The sequence below is a fragment of the Lampetra fluviatilis genome, chromosome 57, assembly GCF_964198595.1.
Source record: "Lampetra fluviatilis chromosome 57, kcLamFluv1.1, whole genome shotgun sequence".
Taxonomy (NCBI): domain Eukaryota; kingdom Metazoa; phylum Chordata; class Hyperoartia; order Petromyzontiformes; family Petromyzontidae; genus Lampetra; species Lampetra fluviatilis.
Genome location: NC_136331.1, coordinates 8,444,949 through 8,463,100, shown reverse-complemented (window position 1 = coordinate 8,463,100; position 18,152 = coordinate 8,444,949). Strand labels below are relative to the sequence as shown.

General features: G+C 49.3%; 1 protein-coding gene across 1 annotated transcript; it reads right to left on the bottom strand.

Moving 5' to 3' along the window:
• Nucleotides 1–8,400: 8,400 nt before the first annotated feature.
• On the bottom strand, nucleotides 8,401–14,940 carry LOC144950322 (cystatin-B-like). Its single transcript, XM_078880428.1, has 3 exons — nucleotides 14,709–14,940; nucleotides 10,657–10,758; nucleotides 8,401–9,632 (listed from the first exon to the last, which is right to left on the bottom strand). The coding sequence occupies exons 1-3, from the start codon at nucleotides 14,772–14,774 to the stop codon at nucleotides 9,501–9,503; spliced, it is 300 nt and encodes a 99-aa protein (XP_078736554.1). The 5' UTR covers nucleotides 14,775–14,940; the 3' UTR covers nucleotides 8,401–9,500.
• Between the last annotated feature and the right edge of the window lie 3,212 nt (nucleotides 14,941–18,152).

The following is an 18,152-nucleotide window of genomic DNA, read 5'->3' as shown; positions in this document are numbered from 1 at the left end:
CAGGTCTGCGTTAACCACCACACACGCCTCGTGGCAGAACGTGGAACGATACAGACACATGATAATTGTTTTTTCCCCCTTTTATCTGGCAACAAAACTGATACCTTTTTTTACAAGGAGTCATGTTTGCATTGACCACAATACCTGCGGTCGGAAATAAAAACAAAAAACACAACTCTGATCATGTATGCACTGTCCTTGAATTGATTGGTCCACACCCGAGACAGCTTTTCTTAGAGCCTAGTCTCACATGGTGTTGGACCAAAGGAGGTTCCAATGGTGTAAATGCTTACCCCGAGCTCTCATACTCTGATGGTGCATTGTCTTTGAGTTTTGTGCCTTTTGGCGTCATCCGCGACAATTGGTCGGGAGGCGAAGCGGGGTTTTCAAAATTGGAGAAAAGATTGAAACGGGGGGGGGGGGCAAAAAGCGGAAAACGGAAGTCGGATCCCAGAGGCGAAGTTGGAGGAGGAGACGGGGGTTGGCTGTGGTGAAACAAACAGCGAGGGGGGTGGTGGAAAGTTCGAGAAAGGGGGCTGGAGAAGGATTAAAGGGGCGGAGAACACGAGGAGGAGGAGGGGGATTTTCGAGTGGAGAAGGCGCGAGCTTCATGAGCTAATTAGGAAGCCTGGGCCTTGTGTTGTTGCTGTGTCCATAACGAAGAGGCTCCCAGTAGAGAGTCGTCGGTGTCATTACGTCTTCTTGGTTCTTTCGGTAAAGTCACGTAGAATGGAAAGAATAAAATAATAAAAATAAAACATAATAAAATAATTCTCACGACGTTTCGGCAACAACGCAAGCAGCCGTCCTCAGGTGGAGAACAGGTCTGTCGAGAAGACAGAGTCTGAATGACACACCCCAGGCTTGGAGCGTCTATTTAAGCTGGGATGGAGGGGGAAGAGCGCCTTGACAAAAGCATTTGCATATCAAGAGGAATTTAGCATATTTATGGGAAATGCAGATATGCGATTAGTACTACTTGTGAAATGCGTATCATTAGGTGTCATGACGCTTACACTCCTCGCTTGGGTAGTAGCCAGCCGGCTATCTTTATCGTTTTTGTGTGAGTGTTGGGGAACAATGAGAAAGCATTGTCACGAAGATGGGTGGTGTTGTATTTCCGTGGTTCTCTCACCGGCGAGCTATTTTCGCTTGAGTTCGATTCCCGCAACACGCCGCCCTTGTATCAGTGGTGTGGCGAGTGATACCTTAACCGGCCCAGGGTCCCAATCGCCCCCTTAATCTTCACCAAGCCACGGTGACCAGCCTGGTGAAGTATGGTCAAATGACTACCGTGCCATGGGTAGGCCTTCATCCAGCAGTGGATTGACAAAGGAAATTGCAATTATTGTTACGCGCTCATTTCTGTTAGCTGTCACAGGCGTATATTCCCCATTGCTATGACGGGAGCTGGTCTTGGTCGTACAGATGTAGTGGTTCAACGCGGCATACTCGATAGCGGCTGTATGTCCGCGCTCGGCAGCCAGAAGCGGTGCTTGGTGAGCGTCATCGTGGGAACGTCGAGAGCTGTCGGGGTCAGGATGACCGTTGGGGTAAATAAGGGGGGAGGCGGACCGAAATTCAAAAAGACCGGCATCTGCCAATCAGAGAGGGATCTCATGGAGAATGTTCTGGAAGGGGTCGCGAGGGATATATAAGACGGTCAAAACGAGCCCAAGGGTCAGTATGATGAAGACAGAAGACGAGAGAAGCTGAAGCCGGACCCGCCAAGCTGGTTGGAGTCGTCTTGGGCGAGAGTGGTCCGGTGTGGACCTGGGTAGGCTAGGATAGGGTTGCTAGGGGCAAGCACAGTCCGTTCGTCGGCACGCTTGACCCCCGGGGCGACCAGTGGTATCAACCCGCTGAGACAGCGAGACACGGCAGCCGAGAGGGGTAGGATAGGGACGCGGCGAGTGAGGGAGACAACGAGCGACGGAGGACGGATCCTCGGCATAAGAACTAAGCAAGTGTTATAAAAGAGACTGTAATAAAGTGGCCCGGAAATAAGACAAGAAGTCGTCCGCCTTTATTTACAACACGACACATACGCACTCATTCAGAGTGACACCGACGCACCGTGCTTGCAGACTGCGAGCCCCACTCGGCCACACGGATCCGTCTCCATACCGACATCAGCCACCCATTCTCTCCACTGCTGGATGGGAAATGTCTCTCCGCTCACATATATCGTGCGCGGCGTTGGCGCTTTTATAATATTTATCCTGTGGGTTCACTGCATACCGGTCCTTAGCTTTGATTACGTGGCCAAAATCGCACCGCATTGCAATAACTGTGGCTTATCTTTAATTGTCCACCTACTCCAGGGGACGCTGGGCTTTCCTACCTTAAACAGCTTGACAATTTCGGGGCACCACTCCCTCCCCACCCCTCCCGCTGGTGCCGTGCGTGGGGTGTCGGTTTGCAAATTCATCAGCGACCGCAGATTATCGCTCACGGATTCCATCCACTGCGCCGATCCCCACCACATTCTTGCGGTGCGCGCGCGCGCAAAGTTTGCCAATTGCCCCCCACCCCGCCCCGAGCGATCTTCATGCGCGCTGTGGCCTCCTTGCTCCCCGCTGTTGCTCTTCGCGCGAGAAGGTCGCAGGCGAAGAGGACGCGTGGCGTTGAAGGGGTGAGGGGCACGGGGCCTCAACGCCAAAACCCCCCCTAGACAGATGATCGTGCGTTGTCCATGAGAGGGTGGCCAGGGAAAGAGCTTAATGAAATCTGGGATTTTTTTTAAAAATCTCATCTGCACACAAACACAACGTTTTCCCCCGGTATAGCCTTGACAGGCTGTAGGGGCAAGTGCTGTTAGCGAGTAGCACCACCTATGAAAGGCCGGCACGGCACACGAGGGGGTGGGTGGCCAACATCACGCCAGGCTGCCTTTGTCTCCCTCAGTGGCGATGTTTACACATCGCACCAGGTACTCGTTTCAGCTTGAGTCGACCTAGGAGAGGCTCGGGACTGGTTTCAATAAAATCGTCACTGGTGGTGGCCGTGAGCGGGAATCAAACCTGGTTCGCCGGGTTCGTAGCGCACTTCGCTAACGGCTCCACTGCCGCTCACCACACCGCCAGCTAAAGCACGTCCCTCCACGTTGCCCCAGGGTGTGGAGTGTCTCTCTTTCCCAAGAAATGCCACGTGTCCCGGTTTTCCTCCACGACTGTCCATTCTTATGTGGAGGATGAGGAGGAGGTAGCTGCTAGTCCTGGGAAAATAAATATAACATCTGTATATTTTTACCCGCTTGACAACAAGGCAAACGAAAACATATTTTGGCAGTTGTGTAAAAATGTCGACGTGTGGTTTCACCCCTTTCGCGCGGCTATTTTTCAGATGCAGCTCGCCTCTGACCATCATATGTCCCGAATTTTTGTACAAGAGGTGGCAACCCTATTCTCCCCCCTCCCACCCAACACCCAACCCCCACACACAATCCTCCAGCAAGCTAAGCACGCGTGGGCCTGGAGAGGGCCTGGATGGGTGTGACCACGGTGCAGACGCCGGGAGTTGTGCAGGCAGCAGAGGGCTGTGAAGACAAATCTATTGGGAGGTTAAACCCCGCAAACGCGTTCTTACACACGCAACAGCGTTGCAGATTTATTGTAAACAATCGCCATCAGCAGTGACCGCTCCGCGCGTCTCGCCGGTGTGAATTGCGTGGCAGTGCGTTCGATTACCCGAGTCATCGTCTGAGCGCAGTCAAAGACCGCCCGTGCAATGCGAGTCAAATTCTAGCCTGTGGGAATAAACGTGGTCATCCTTTGCATGCAGTCCACGAAAAGCAGCCCAAGATTGAGTCCACTGTTATCAATTACCCCTCCCTGCCTCCCCACACAATCATTATCAAGCCATCCAGTCAGCTAAATAGACACAGTTACCTTTCACATGCAGCCAGTTGCCGTGGGTTGGGGTCTTCCTCTGTGCACCGTGGTCTCTAACGATGACACGCAAATTCGTGAAGCGTTCCATATTTTTCTGCAATATTTTGCTGTCTTTTCTTGGATTTTCTGTTTGCACATAGTCACTTTAAGATGTTTTCTTGTTCATGTTTTTTGTTTTTTTGTTTGTTGCGGTTGCACCCGATTCAAGAGCCGAATGGCTCACAGGGCTATACCTAATAAATAAAACTTGAAGCTTGAAACCTCACGCAACGTTCTCCGTCTGCGTCTCCACGCAGACTCTGCCTGTTGTTTTGCGTCCCCATCACCGTGAATCGCCGCCCCGGTGTTTGGCGGTCAGTCGAAGTCATCGTCAAGCGTGAGAGTTATCGTCCAATCAGAGACGCCGTTGACAGCGAAATAAAATGGAAACGGCAACAACAACGCTTCGTTCACCAATATCTCCTTCGCCCATTTCGCTCAACGGGAAGTTAAAACGTTGGCGTCCCGCGCGGCTCCGGTTTCAGAAGAAGAACTCGACGGGATGGGAGGGCGGCCTGTTGGGCTTGAGTCCCTGCACGGAGACGACATCACGTGGCCGGCCCGTGTCCTGGGGCACGCTCACGTGGACGCAGTCCTGGATTCACACGAGCACCGAGGGCAACGGTGGGGTAGGGGGGGGGGAGATGAGTGGGGACCGCCAGCGCCGACGATGTAAACCCGACGACGTTTGGGCCCGCAGTGTACAGAGGATGGTTTGTAAAGAAAACAAACTCGCTGTGCGTAATGTGCTTATTGAACGGCGCGTGGAATTTGTAGCCATCTAGGCTGGCGAGGTTTGGCTGGGGAGTTTTGGTGAGTGAGTTTTGAGCGGTGAGTTTAAAGGTGGTGAGTGGCCGGTGATGGTTTATCTGGTGAGTTTTGGTGAGTGAGTTTTGAGCGGTGAGTTTGAGGGAGCGAGGGTTTTGCTGCGGAGGGAGCTGGTAGGAACGTTGGGTTGCTCGGTCAATGGCCAGGGTTAACGGCGGCGTGGTGTATTCCGCAAATATGGCCGACTGTGAGGGCGGGCACAAGCCGGCGTGAGTAGGTTAAACGTTGAGTTTTATAAGGGCACCACGGGGTGACCAGCCCCTCACCACCCAGCCCTACCCCTCCCACCCCCCACCCAGCCCTACCCTCCCCACCCAGCCCCTCCCCACCCTCCTATCCCCACCCAGCCCCTCCCTGCACGACGGACGGACACAATAATCCCCTGTGGGCTGGTGTGACCAGGAGGTTCCTACCAGTATAATATAGCGAGGTCAGCTCACACGCGGCTATCCGAGATCGCACGTGGCAGACGGCACCACGTGAGTGCTTGACTCGCTGGTCGGAGGCGCCGCTGCCTCCCCGTGCGGTTTCGCTTTGTGCGCATTTTTTTCGGAGATAAATCTACGCCCGCCGCACGAAGGCATCCCTGTCAACGCCTTATCAGTGCCCTACCTCGTTACAGACCTTATTGGTCACCCCCTATAAATCTCAACGTTCATCCTACGAAGTCCCATCGCAAGGGAGAAACACAAACAAATAGGCAAAACAGCGTTGCCCGCATTGAAACGGCTGTACGCCGTACGGACCTGAAAACTCAATATCCCTGTAACAAGAATACGGGGTAAACCCGTATGGGTTGACACGGTATGTAAAGGGGAGGGGAAAAAAACTGCACAGCAATTTATTATTACAAATCCGAACCCGCCCTTCGGTCATTTAGTTATGGCGTGGTAATTTGACGTGGATTTATAATTCACATGAACGAGCATCAATTGCAGTCCTGCCCTCTGCGACGCGGATCAGGGTGTAAATTGTAGGCTGGGCTCGCAAATCTGTCGATTGCGCGATCTGCACTCGGTGTCTGTAAACGTGAGTCTGCAGTCACAATCCGACGGTGCACTAACACCGAGCTCCGGTGTGCGGACGCGGTAACTTTAACATAAACTTGAGACGCAGATGCAGTCAACAGAACGGGCTGTTTAATGCCGTTTGTTGATCAATAAAACAAATCGCTCACCCAGCACTCACCATGCCACCCACTCACCATGCCACCCACTCACCCAACACTCACCATGCCACCCACTAACCCAACAATCACCATGCCACCCACTCACCCAACACTCACCATGCCACCCACTCACCCATCACTCACCTTGGTCACCCACTCACCCCGTCAGAACCAGTTTTTTATCACACCATTTATTGATCAGCTAAACCCACACCCAGGATGTTGTGGGTTTTAGATGAGAGCCTCCCTAATTCCATGTGGATCGTGGGGGTTATTTGACCATACTTCGTGTTGGTGAACAGGGGGGGGGGGTAGAGTGCAGTACACCACAAAAAGACCTGGCAGGCACGGTGTATGTTGTTGAACTTCTTTCGCACCGTACGTAGCCAACCATGCTCATCGGAGGTGCTGGGGAAGGACACCAAACCAAACGCCGACAGAAGTTCTCAAAAATTACTTTTCGATCGAGATTTAAAGGTGCATAGCCTAGTGGCTTCCTAATATCGGAAGAGCGTTCCAGACGGCCCCAGAAGCGCAGCTAACAACTATCCTGGCTCCATCCGGCCTAACCTAACGAGATTGGACATATGTCGGGTGATTAGATCATAGGCCAGTTTCGTACTGACTCATGCAGGGCGTTTTTCAGGGGCCTGAAATGCCATTCATGACTTTCAATTTCACTGCACTACTCCTGCAGCAATGCCGCCCCCTCCTGATTATTCTAGATATTCTTTGTTTCTTTCGGTTAAGTCACGTCTAAAGATAAAATAATAAATTAAAATTATAGTATATTACGACGTTTCGATTGCAACACAAGCAATCATCATCAGGCATAAAAGAAATAGCAACAAAAATCTAACTAGAAAACTATAGACAGACATACAAGCAGACAGACATCACAACGGCACACAGAGAGATGACACATCGGCACAAAGAGAGGGGTCGTTTCTGTGACGGTCCCTTAAATATAGAGAGGGGGGGGGGCGGGGACGGAGAGAGGGAGGGGGCAGATAAAATTAGCATATCAATGAGTGTACGGCAACGTATTGCTGCTGCTGCAAGTAAGATGACGACGTGGCACGGGCACGCAAGCTTGAAAATTAGGAGAACGCACACGAAAATTAAATAACCTAGTAAAATATCGAAATGTGATGTAATACAACACAGAGAGTCGGTTAACACACAATTAACGCATAGCCTGGTTGCTTACGTATTTCAAAGATTGCTAAGTTAGAATTTTAAGTGTGACAATTCCAAAGAGAAGACACAGGCAGAGAGAACACATAGCCAGAGAGAGAAAAGGATAAGCTTAAAACTTCCCCGTAGAAGTGGTTCAATCTTAATTTTGGAGCTTTCGTGACTGCAGGAATCATTCTTTGTTTCTTTCGGTTAAGTCACGTCTAAAGATAAAATAATAAATTAAAATTATAGTATATTACGACGTTTCGATTGCAACACAAGCAATCATCATCAGGCATAAAAGAAATAGCAACAAAAATCTAACTAGAAAACTATAGACAAATAGCAACAAAAATCTAACTAGAAAACTATAGATTGCTTGTGTTGCAATCGAAACGTCGTAATATACTATAATTTTAATTTATTATTTTATCTTTAGACGTGACTTAACCGAAAGAAACAAAGAATGATTCCTGCAGTCACGAAAGCTCCAAAATTAAGATTGAACCACTTCTACGGGGAAGTTTTAAGCTTATCCTTTTCTCTCTCTGGCTATGTGTTCTCTCTGCCTGTGTCTTCTCTTTGGAATTGTCACACTTAAAATTCTAACTTAGCAATCTTTGAAATACGTAAGCAACCAGGCTATGCGTTAATTGTGTGTTAACCGACTCTCTGTGTTGTATTACATCACATTTCGATATTTTACTAGGTTATTTAATTTTCGTGTGCCTTTCTCCTAATTTTCAAGCTTGCGTGCCCGTGCCACGTCGTCATCTTACTTGCAGCAGCAGCAGTACGTTGCCGTACACTCATTGATATGCTAATTTTATCTGCCCCCTCCCTCTCTCCGTCCCCGCCCCCCCCCCCTCTCTATATTTAAGGGACCGTCACAGAAACGACCCCTCTCTTTGTGCCGATGTGTCATCTCTCTGTGTGCCGTTGTGATGTCTGTCTGCTTGTATGTCTGTCCATAGTTTTCTAGTTAGATTTTTGTTGCTATTTCTTTTATGCCTGATGATGATTGCTTGTGTTGCAATCGAAACGTCGTAATATACTATAATTTTAATTTATTATTTTATCTTTAGACGTGACTTAACCGAAAGAAACAAAGAATGATTCCTGCAGTCACGAAAGCTCCAAAATTAAGATTATTCTAGATATTGTTTGCGGGATGAGCGGGTTCCATCTCACCCATCACTCCACCCACCTTACCACCCACTCGCCCATCTCTCACCCAGCACTCACCTCGCCACCCACTCACCATCACTCACCAAGTCACAAACCAGGTGTTGCTTTTTTTTTTTAAAGCCATTTATTGATCAATCAGCTAAACCCACACCCACGATCCGCAGCCGAACACACCAGGATTGTACTTCAGAAGATCATAAATTAATACATCTCTCGTACAAAATCAACGTTTACTACAGTTTCGGCCCGCGAGTTTTTCCCTTAAACACGCAAGACCATTTATAGACCGTGTCATTCACCACCAGGCCTGCTCTCCTACAAGAAATGTTTTATTTGCATCGTTCTGCTCAACCGTGTTGGGACCTTTTTAGTAAAAACTGCTCTACCCGAGCTATAAATGCTCCGACACTCGCATTGCCTCTGCACCGTTCGCCTTTCGGCGTTCTCTGCGTTAACACCGGCGGTGAGACACGGCCATAAAGAAGGCTGTCTTCTGGTGTAGGCCAATCAGTTTAAAAGACAATGCGTATATTATCAGAGCATGTTTGATTCATGTTTTGCCACATGTGTGGTTAATTGTAGACTTTGTCCCTTGCAAAAGGTGTCTATTTGGTGTTTGAACATCTTAATACCTCTTGTTTTATTGTCAAAAGGGGTATTAAACCTATTCTTATTTTTCATCGCACTTTTATACCTCGAGTTCTACGTATCATTTTTACCCGTAATTTTCCACAATGCATTTCTATACGCGGACATTCGGATGAATTCTGCCAATCGACTTCTCCAAATCTGTCAATTCGCAGCGAGCAGGAAGAGTCAATTTCGCAAACGCAAAGACGGCGGTGCATGGAAGAAAATAGCAGACTAGGATTTTGGTCCAAATTGTTAAGTTTGTCTTCTCGGAAAATCCCAAAAAAAATGAGCCTATCCGGCGGAAACCTACAGCGTTGCCCTGCTTCCCTGTTGTCACGGCATCACGACGCAACAAATAAACCGAGGCCAGCACAAATGAACGTCGATCACACCGTGCATTAACAATGGGGAATGGGCCGTCATTTACACAATCGCAAGAGTCGTGGTGGTGGTGGTGGCAGTAACCGAGCGGTCGGTTGTAACGCATTTTGTGTGCTCTGCTCTGGCGAGCGAGCGGACACACGTACGCGCAAGCACGCGCACGCACACGCGTGGCCACTGGCGATTCCGGCTCAGCCGAAGTGCTTCAGCTCGTCGCTCAGCTTCTTGGGGTGCTCCACGCTGTGCAGGCTGCGCTTCGCGTTCGTGTGCGGCAGAGGCTCGTGCACGCGCAGGTGAATGTACTCCTCGTTCCCCACGTGGACCTTGGGGAGGGCGCGGTGGCGGGAGGGCGGCAAGGGAAGAGCACGGGGTTCACAAAACGAGGCGAAGGCGATGTCATTCCAGCACGGCGCAGGTGTTCGCAGGTGTTCGCAGGTGTTCGCAGGTGTTCGCAGGTGTTCGCAGGTGTTCGCAGGTGTTCGCAGGTGCGCTGCACAGCTCTCGGGTGCGTCGTCAGGTCATGACGAGCGTTGTTGGGCACGATGGGAATTAAACTAAGCAACTTTGACGTGTTCAGTTCGGTTGTTATACAGGTAGGAACAACAGTTCCACACTGCCCACCAGGGATTATTTGTCTGTCTGTCGTGCATAGCCACGCCCTCGATTTGTATTTCATAGAATGCTTCGGGCGGGCTCAGCACCACGTGACACACCGCCCCACGCAGCTTGTGCCGCGTGACACGGATCGCACGAATGCGCCGTCCAACCAAGTTCCTATCTGCCCACTCCGAAGGAACGTGTTTGTTACCCTCCGCCCATTGGGCAAACACAGGCTTCCTTCGCTTTGTGCGGGCTCGGATTGTGCGATTTCGCGCTCTATAGAAAAAAAAAACTATTTTTTATTTTACCAGGTTAAGGCCCACTGATCTATATAAATCTTTTTTCAGAAGCGGCCTGGCTACCCCAAATGATAGCTCAACAAATTGGCTCATCATCACGTCGAAATTTAAAACACATTCTCCACACTCTCAATGTGGAGGGAAAAACCGGAGGACCCATAAAAAATCTACGCGACCACTGGGAGATAGACACCGCAAACTCCAAATATACAGCGGGTGTCAGTGTCGGGATTGAACCCATGACCTCCTGCAGACCGGGCAAGAGAGATGGCATCTGGTGCCACCCTCCCCACCCGTTACCCACGCCAGATTGCTACGCCACTGCCCCAGCCAAGACAGGCACGACCCGACCGAGATGAACCAAGCACAAGGACCGGTGGTTTGTGCCAATCGCGACGTCGTTCCGCGCGACGCTGTGGGCAGGGGGCGGCTGCATGCCCCATCTCACCTTGATGAAGTAATTGGTCCCTGCCACCACCTGCGTGGTGAAGGTCTTCGCCTCGAAGGTGCTGAACTTCTTGCCTGTCTTCTCTTCCGCGTGGGACTTCATCTGCGGGGTGGCGATAACAAACCACTTTCTCACGAATGCGTTTCACGACTTTAAAAAGTAGACGTTTTGTTTTGTGGCCGGAATTGCGAATCTTGCACTCGATTTCGATGTTGAAACCGGGGCAAGTTTCGCATTAACGGATTTACGCAGAAGTTAATTTATGACCACTTTCCATGGGTGCGTCCCGTCCCAAGCTCGCTTGTTGTACCCGGCTGAATGTTAGTCTTCTTTTTGCTCAATAATGTTTAACGAATATCACCATCTCTTTCAAATTTAGATTCCAGCCGTGCTTCATCGGCATCACGAGAACCGGTAGTGTCTCAAGACACATGACGCCTTCTCTCTCGCACACAAAGCAGCCTCATGTTGGCGCACAGCCTCTGGCAAGATATGACGGATCCACAGCCCGAGATCTCTTCCATTGCCTCTTCTCCACGCACGACGAAGATCCGCCGTGAGGGTGTGAGCCTTGCTGTGTCGGGGAATTCGCTGCACGGCAGCAAGCCAAATTTTTTGGCTATTCTATAACAGAGGTTATGTTTGGGTAAATATAAATGTCGTTAAACCCACCACCGTCCCGACACAGTCGATTAGTAAAGGTTTGTCACGTAAACAAAACGTGCCAATTAGTTGCTACTTCAGCACACCGGTGGAGAGTAAAACATTTTAATTCTCAAAAGTGGAATTTGTGCAAATTTTATGACAAAAAACGCATGTATTATTGTTGTTTTTTGTGTATGCAGTCAATCAATGGTGACCTGGGTTGAGACCATCAACGAACTACACCAGAGATTCCAGTTTAATGACAGGCGGCTGAAACCAGGATTTGACCCCAGGGTCTCGGCGGTGGTAGCTGACCCCCGAACTGCCTTGGATGTTTTGGATAAACATAGGAGGGCTTTTATCGGTCGTTGGCTTTTAAATTCAGATTTTTTAATAAACCACATCAGAGACCACCTCTGTTTCCTACTTTGGCAACTATGTATTGTGTAAAGCCACGGAACACATATGGTCCTACTCATATAAAACAATGCATCCAAATCGTGTTGAAATGCAAGCCATGAAAAATAGTAACAAAAAGCAAGTGATGGGTTTTGATTTAAAGCATTCTGTGACTGCAGGGATTCATCTTCTTGGTTTTTTCGGTAAAGTTACGTGACTTTACCGAAAGAACCAAGAAGAAGTGATGGGTTATTTTCTGAGAGAGTACCGTTAAATGGCCACAATGGGGAAAAAAATTGTGTTAAAAGTAGTGAGTTTAATAAAAAAAAAATTTGTTTTCAACTTTCAAAAAAAATGTTTTGCAACAAATTGGAACCAATTCACGCAATGGTTAAAAACGATTACATTTGCGATGAAGCAAGAAGTGGAAGTGCTGTTGCCAAGGCGGAACGGATTCCTCCACTCATATCCCAGTATCTGATGGGCGCTGCGAAGGTGATGTTTTGTTGTTGCAGGGATTGAAGAGTATTGTTTGTGGGCCGTTCCAAAGCCCCAGACCTCATGTGGCAGCGAGCCACGTGAAATAACCGCAAGGCTGTGGTTTCACCAACCGCTCGTAGATGAAGTGTAAGAATTAAGAGTTTTTTAAAAATGTATGAACCCTTCTAAGCCACACGAAAAACCAGTTGTATAATGGCCAAGATCAAGTTTGAACAAGTGATGAAAGACATTATAATTCACCCCAAACGTTGTACCCCTCGTTATGAGGTTGGTGAATTGCACAAATGTTGCGAAACTTCCCCTTCCCCGTAGGTGTCGAGGTGCCACACCCTGGGTCATCTTTACGGGATAGAGTGTTGCCCCCTCGCACGTTGTGTGTGCTCCTGCTTCCTCCCACGCGTATAAACACTCACCATTAACTTTCTGAAAAAACTTATATCCTTAAATAAAAACCAATGCAGGGCCCTCTTGAAGCAGGCTCCTACGACTGACTCTCAGCGTGACTTTCCTGCGTAAGCAATTAAACGTTATTTTATAAACCATCTCATTCCCTGAAAATAAACACAATAGCCCCACCATGGAATTGAATACAAACTTACACGTTACAGGTCTTTTGCCATTGTCCATCCTGCTATTTATCATATTGTCTATTGAGGCTCAAACCCTAATTGAGTTGGGAAATGTGATGAATTCTGGGTAACATTCGGTCATAGGCAACGCAAAATTAAATATATACAGTACTGTATATCATATAAAGTCAACACGTACGCTTTCGCGACCAATATTCATAATAAAGGTTTTTTGGATTAGATCGCGTAAGTATAAATGTGTCTTGATTTAAAGCTTTCGTGACTGCAGGGATTCATATTCTTGGTTCTTTCGGTAAAGTCACGTAGAAGGGAAATAATAAAACAATATTAATATACAACAATAAAAATTCTCACGTTTTGGTGTGAAATCCACAGCAAGAACATTTTATTGCTGTGGATTTCACACCTGATGATTGCTTGTGTTGCAGTCGAAACGTCGTGAGAGTTTTTATTGTTTTATATTTATATTATTTTATTATTTCCCTCTACGTGACTTTACCGAAAGAACCAAGAATATGAGTATAAATGTGTCGTAACCCTCCACCACCCGACACAGCCAGTAATGTTTGTCACGTCAACAACGCGTGCCAATTAGTTTACTATTTCAGCCCACCGGTGTGTTGGAGAGCAAATCCACAACATTTACAATTTGTACTAAACATGTGAATAAAACCTTTATGATGAATATAAAGTTGACCCCAATTAATAATGGACTACGAAGTGTCGTGGGCATTTAAGCACCTGTGTTAGGGCCTCCGAAAGACAACATTAGATTAGCAATTATTATAACTCCTTTAGAAAACAAGCGATGACCCCTAGCTTGCGGACACAAGTGGGCACTGATGCGGTCATCGCGACTTTCACTTCCTCGTTCGCCCTATGCCTTGCCTGGTGGCACTATTGTGTAATTATACAAAACACATTCATAGTACAGGGTTTGAATCGGTTAGATCGCGTAAATATGCGTCGTTAAACCCGACACAGCCACTTAGTAAGGATTCATCTTCTTGGTTATTTCGGTAAAGTCACGTAGAATGGAAATAATAAAATAAAACAAATAAAACATAATAAAATAATTCTCACGACGTTTTATTATTATTTTATTACTTCCATTCTACGTGACTTTACCGAAAGAACCAAGAAGATGAATCCCTGCAGTCACGAAAGCTTTAAATCTAAATTTAGTAAGGATTGTCACGTAAACAGAACAAGCCAATTCGTTACTAGTAGAGAGCTAAGAGCCACAACATTTACAATCCGAGTACGACGACCTCGCCCAAAACGAACCTGTATTGTGGATATCGGTCGCGCAAGTGCACGTGTTAAACTATAAAACAATCGTAAACGTGTCATTATCATCGGGCCTCCGTGCTGTCAAAGTCTCCAACTCTTAACCCACTCATCTCTCCGACCCATTTACGTGGCATGAATAAGGGCCACGGGCTCGAAACGTCGCAAATTCTCCCACCCTTTAACGGCCACAAAGTGTTGTTGTTGTTGTTGTTAGACGCGTGTTTGTTGTGCTCTGTGTTGGCCCGTAATGCCCCTCGATGACGGAGCCGCCGTCTATGGATCGATCTCTAGCGACAGGACCGGCCCCACGATCCCAGGCGACCCGAGTTCGACTCCGGCCCACGACCTCCACGGCCACGGACCACAGCGGCCACCAAGAACGAGTCCCTGAGTTGCGGCTTGGGCCCTCACCTCGAATGCCTGAGTGGTGAACCTGCTGCTGCTGTGGCGTCAACGTCGCCACTAGAGAGACAAAGGCGGCCGGGGAGGACTTGACGAGGTGGAGGGGGTGGAGGGGTCATCTTTGTCTTTGTGACAACGTGAGGCCGTGACAGATGTCAGGACGCGGGGCCGTGGCGATGAGCGCAGCGCTGGGGGTTGAACCCTCCTCCTCCTCCTACTCACCTCGTCAGCGATCTTTTGGATGTCCGCTGTGGCCGTCTGCACCTTTTGAGTTCCTCCACACAGCATCTTGGCTGCTCGGGGAACGACTCGAGCGAGAAAGGCGGAACAAGAAGAAGACGCAGGAGCGGAAGAGGAAGCGTCGACGGATCAAACCTCACGAGTCTGACGTCGATCCGAGGCCGCGGTCGCTAACTTCATCACCCCGACTCCTCCCCCTCCTCTTGGGTCCTCCCCCTCCTCTTGGCTCCTCCTCCCTTTGGCTCCTCCCCCTCCCCTTGGCTCCTCCTCCTCCTCTTGGCTCCTCCTCCTCTTGGCAGCCGCCGTGGTCTCGCATGGGGGGAGCGGTGGCGCAGCGGTTAACGCGCTTCGTAAAGCTCAGAATCTGCGGTTTTTTACATCTCTTTCATACGTAGATATTACTGGAGGAATCCGAAAAGCTACAACGCTCTCTCTCTCTTTTTGTTATTTTCACAGATGTCCGGTAGAAGGGGAGGGGGGGTACAGGTCAGAACGTTTATGCTGGAGGAATCCGATGAGCTACAAAGCTCTTTTTGTCCGGTAGGGTAGGGGTTCAAAAATCTACAAGAACAAAAAATACCAAAAACGCGATAGGGGTGCAATGTATAGGAAAGGTAAACAAATCGTCTAAACAAAATATATAAAAACACAAAACTAAACTTGCAATCAATTTGACCCAGGCCCAGCCCACGGAGTCATCAGCTTCGCTTGCAGAAGCAACGCAGCCGCTGCCCTCGACGAATTATCCGAACCGGTCCTGGGGCCTCGCCTAGGTCGACTCAGCCCTTAAAACGAGTTACAGGCCCTGGGCACAGTGCCCGGGCCTATTGAACAACACGGCCCTGGCCTAGGGCCCTGCCAAGAACCCTGACCCAGCCCTGCGGCCTCCACAGCCACTAAGAGCACTTGCCCCAGCGACTCTCTACACGGCACCTCGGGGGAACTTTGTCTTTGTGGTTCACGTGACCAGGAGCGCGCTTAGTCCCCTCCCCCCTCCCTCGCCTGCTGGTGGGAGGAGCGACGGCGGCGGCCGCGTGGGCGGGTCACGTGACCGTCGCGCGCGTGACTGCTGACTCATCATTGTAGGAATCAGCTGACGCCAGTTTCGTTCATTTATTCATTCTCTCATTCATTCGAGGTCCCCATTAACTCTTTGAGAGGAGGGTCCATGCCAAGCTTGGGTCAGTTTGGGGTGGCGACGATTGCTGCTGCGACAGCCGTGGCAGCTGTCCCTGTGCACGAGAGATACAAAGACAAAGGTTCCCCGTGATAGGCTCTAGAAGGCTGTCGGGGCAAGTGCTGTTAGCGAGCACCTATGAAGGCCGGAACGGCACACGAGGGGGTGGGTGGCCAGCGACCACGCCCGGTCGGCTTTGTCTCCCCAGTGGCGATGTTTACATCTAGGGGAGGCCCATGACCGGTTCAGATAATCGTCACTCAGTGTTGGCCGTGAGCGGGAATCGAACTCGGGACGCCGGGTTCGTAGCGCAGCGTAGCGCTAACCGCTGCACCACCCCTCACCCACCCCTCACCCACCCCTCACCCACCCCTCACCCACCGCTCACCCACCCCACACCCACCCCTCACCCACCGCTCAGCCACCCCTCAGCCACCCACTCACCCACCCCACACCCACCGCTCACCCACCCCTCACCCACCCCTCACCCACCCCTCACCCACCCCTCACCCACCCCTCACCCACCCCTCACCCACCCCTCACCCACCCCTCACCCACCGCTGACCCACCCACTCACATCTTCACTTTCATCAGCAAGCAGCATCACCAGCAGCAGCATAGTTCATAAAGACAATGCAGATGCTGTTGCTGATAACCATGATCCTGTTGATGCTGCTGATAATTCTGCAGATTTTTGCCGATGACGCTGCAGACGATTATCTCTTCCCCCTCCACATTTAGAATCAACATCACGCGTTTCGAGTATTTGGCTGCTGCTAAACATTTGCACCTGATGAGCCACTTCATGGCCAGGTCGCTTCTCATAAACGGCTTCATCGGCAGGAACAACTCCACGGTGGTTCAGATGTCTTATAAACGAACCCCCATTTTATTCTCGAAAACGTAACTTGATTTGTTAACAAAAAAGTAAGCTTAATTTAAAACAGAAATGAATATTTTGATAAACCGCCACTTTTTTCAATTTTTCTTTCTGTGGATTTCACACCTGATGATGATTGCTTGTGTTGCAGTCGAAACGTCGTGAGAATTGTTATTGTTTTATATTATTTTATGATTTCCCTTCTACGTGACTTTACCGAAAGAACCAAGAATAGAAATGAATATGTTTGTTGTTGTAGCGTTCTGCCCTGCCCCGAATGGATATCTGCGAGAAGATTGTGAGTCACAAGACATCTGGACTATTGTGTAGATGTCACTGCTGATGATGCTGTTGCGAACGAAGCCTCTGCAGTGTGTCAGGGTATGGGCAACGTTCGCTAATGGGCAACGTTGGGCGAGATTAGCGTTAGATTTGTTCTGAAATTAGGATAATGAGCGCTTTAATTTAGCAGTGTGATTCATGCAAACTGCATGATCACATCGCTGCGCAATCCGCAAGACGCCCACACGAAAGGAATTTCACAACATTCATGCGGTGAGCGAATGATTTTTTGTTCAACAAGGGTAAAAGCTCACCGAGTTATAAAATTGAACCTTATGGCGGGACCGCCAATTAGTTACTAACATTGTACATCTTATGGATGTTACTCTCCAACACACCGGCGGGCTGAAGTAGTAATTAATTGGCGCGTTGTTTACGTGACAAACCTTGCTGGCCGTGTCGGGTGGTGGAGGGTTACGACACATTTATACTTACGCGATCTAACCGACAAAGCCTTTGTTATGAATAATACCGATCGCGAAAGGCCACTACGCGTTAAACATTCGCCTCATGTAACGTGTATCTCCGAGTTGGGAGCAAATTGCTCTCTGAAGGATGCTCCGACCACCACTCGAACCCGAACCTTAACCCAAACTCCACCCTCGAATCATTCCTCTCACAGCTCAGCAACGAAGGGAAACGCTCCACGTGCCTCCATACAACTGCAGGGGGCCACGCGTTTGACAAATCACCTCCTGCCCCCGAATCGTGGAGACCACGATCGCATTGACTGGCGTTTAGAATCTATCATTCGTTTGCCCTCTGCGAGCTTTTACGTTCGATTTCACCTCGTTGGATTCGCTCCTCAAGTGTTTAGAATTATTATGTTGAGGATGATGATGACGATTTGATTTGTAATGTTTGAGTTTTGCGGGGGAAGGTATGCAGAGTGGAGCGGTAGCGTAGGGGTTAGCGCCCTTGCGCTACGAACCCAGCCACCCGAATTCGATTCCTGCCCACGGCCAAAACCAGTGACAGCGATCATCTGAAGCGGCCCTCCTGGGCTGCCCCTAGATCCTCAAATGGG

Excerpts from the sequence above, each read along its gene's own strand:
- LOC144950322 (XM_078880428.1), bottom strand. The coding sequence starts at position 14,774 with ATGCTGTGTGGAGGAACTCAAAAGGTGCAGACGGCCACAGCGGACATC. Across the intron at positions 10,759-14,708 it reads TCCAAAAGATCGCTGACGAG|ATGAAGTCCCACGCGGAAGA; the intron begins GTGAGTAGGAGG and ends GCCACCCCGCAG. Across the intron at positions 9,633-10,656 it reads GGACCAATTACTTCATCAAG|GTCCACGTGGGGAACGAGGA; the intron begins GTGAGATGGGGC and ends GCCCTCCCCAAG.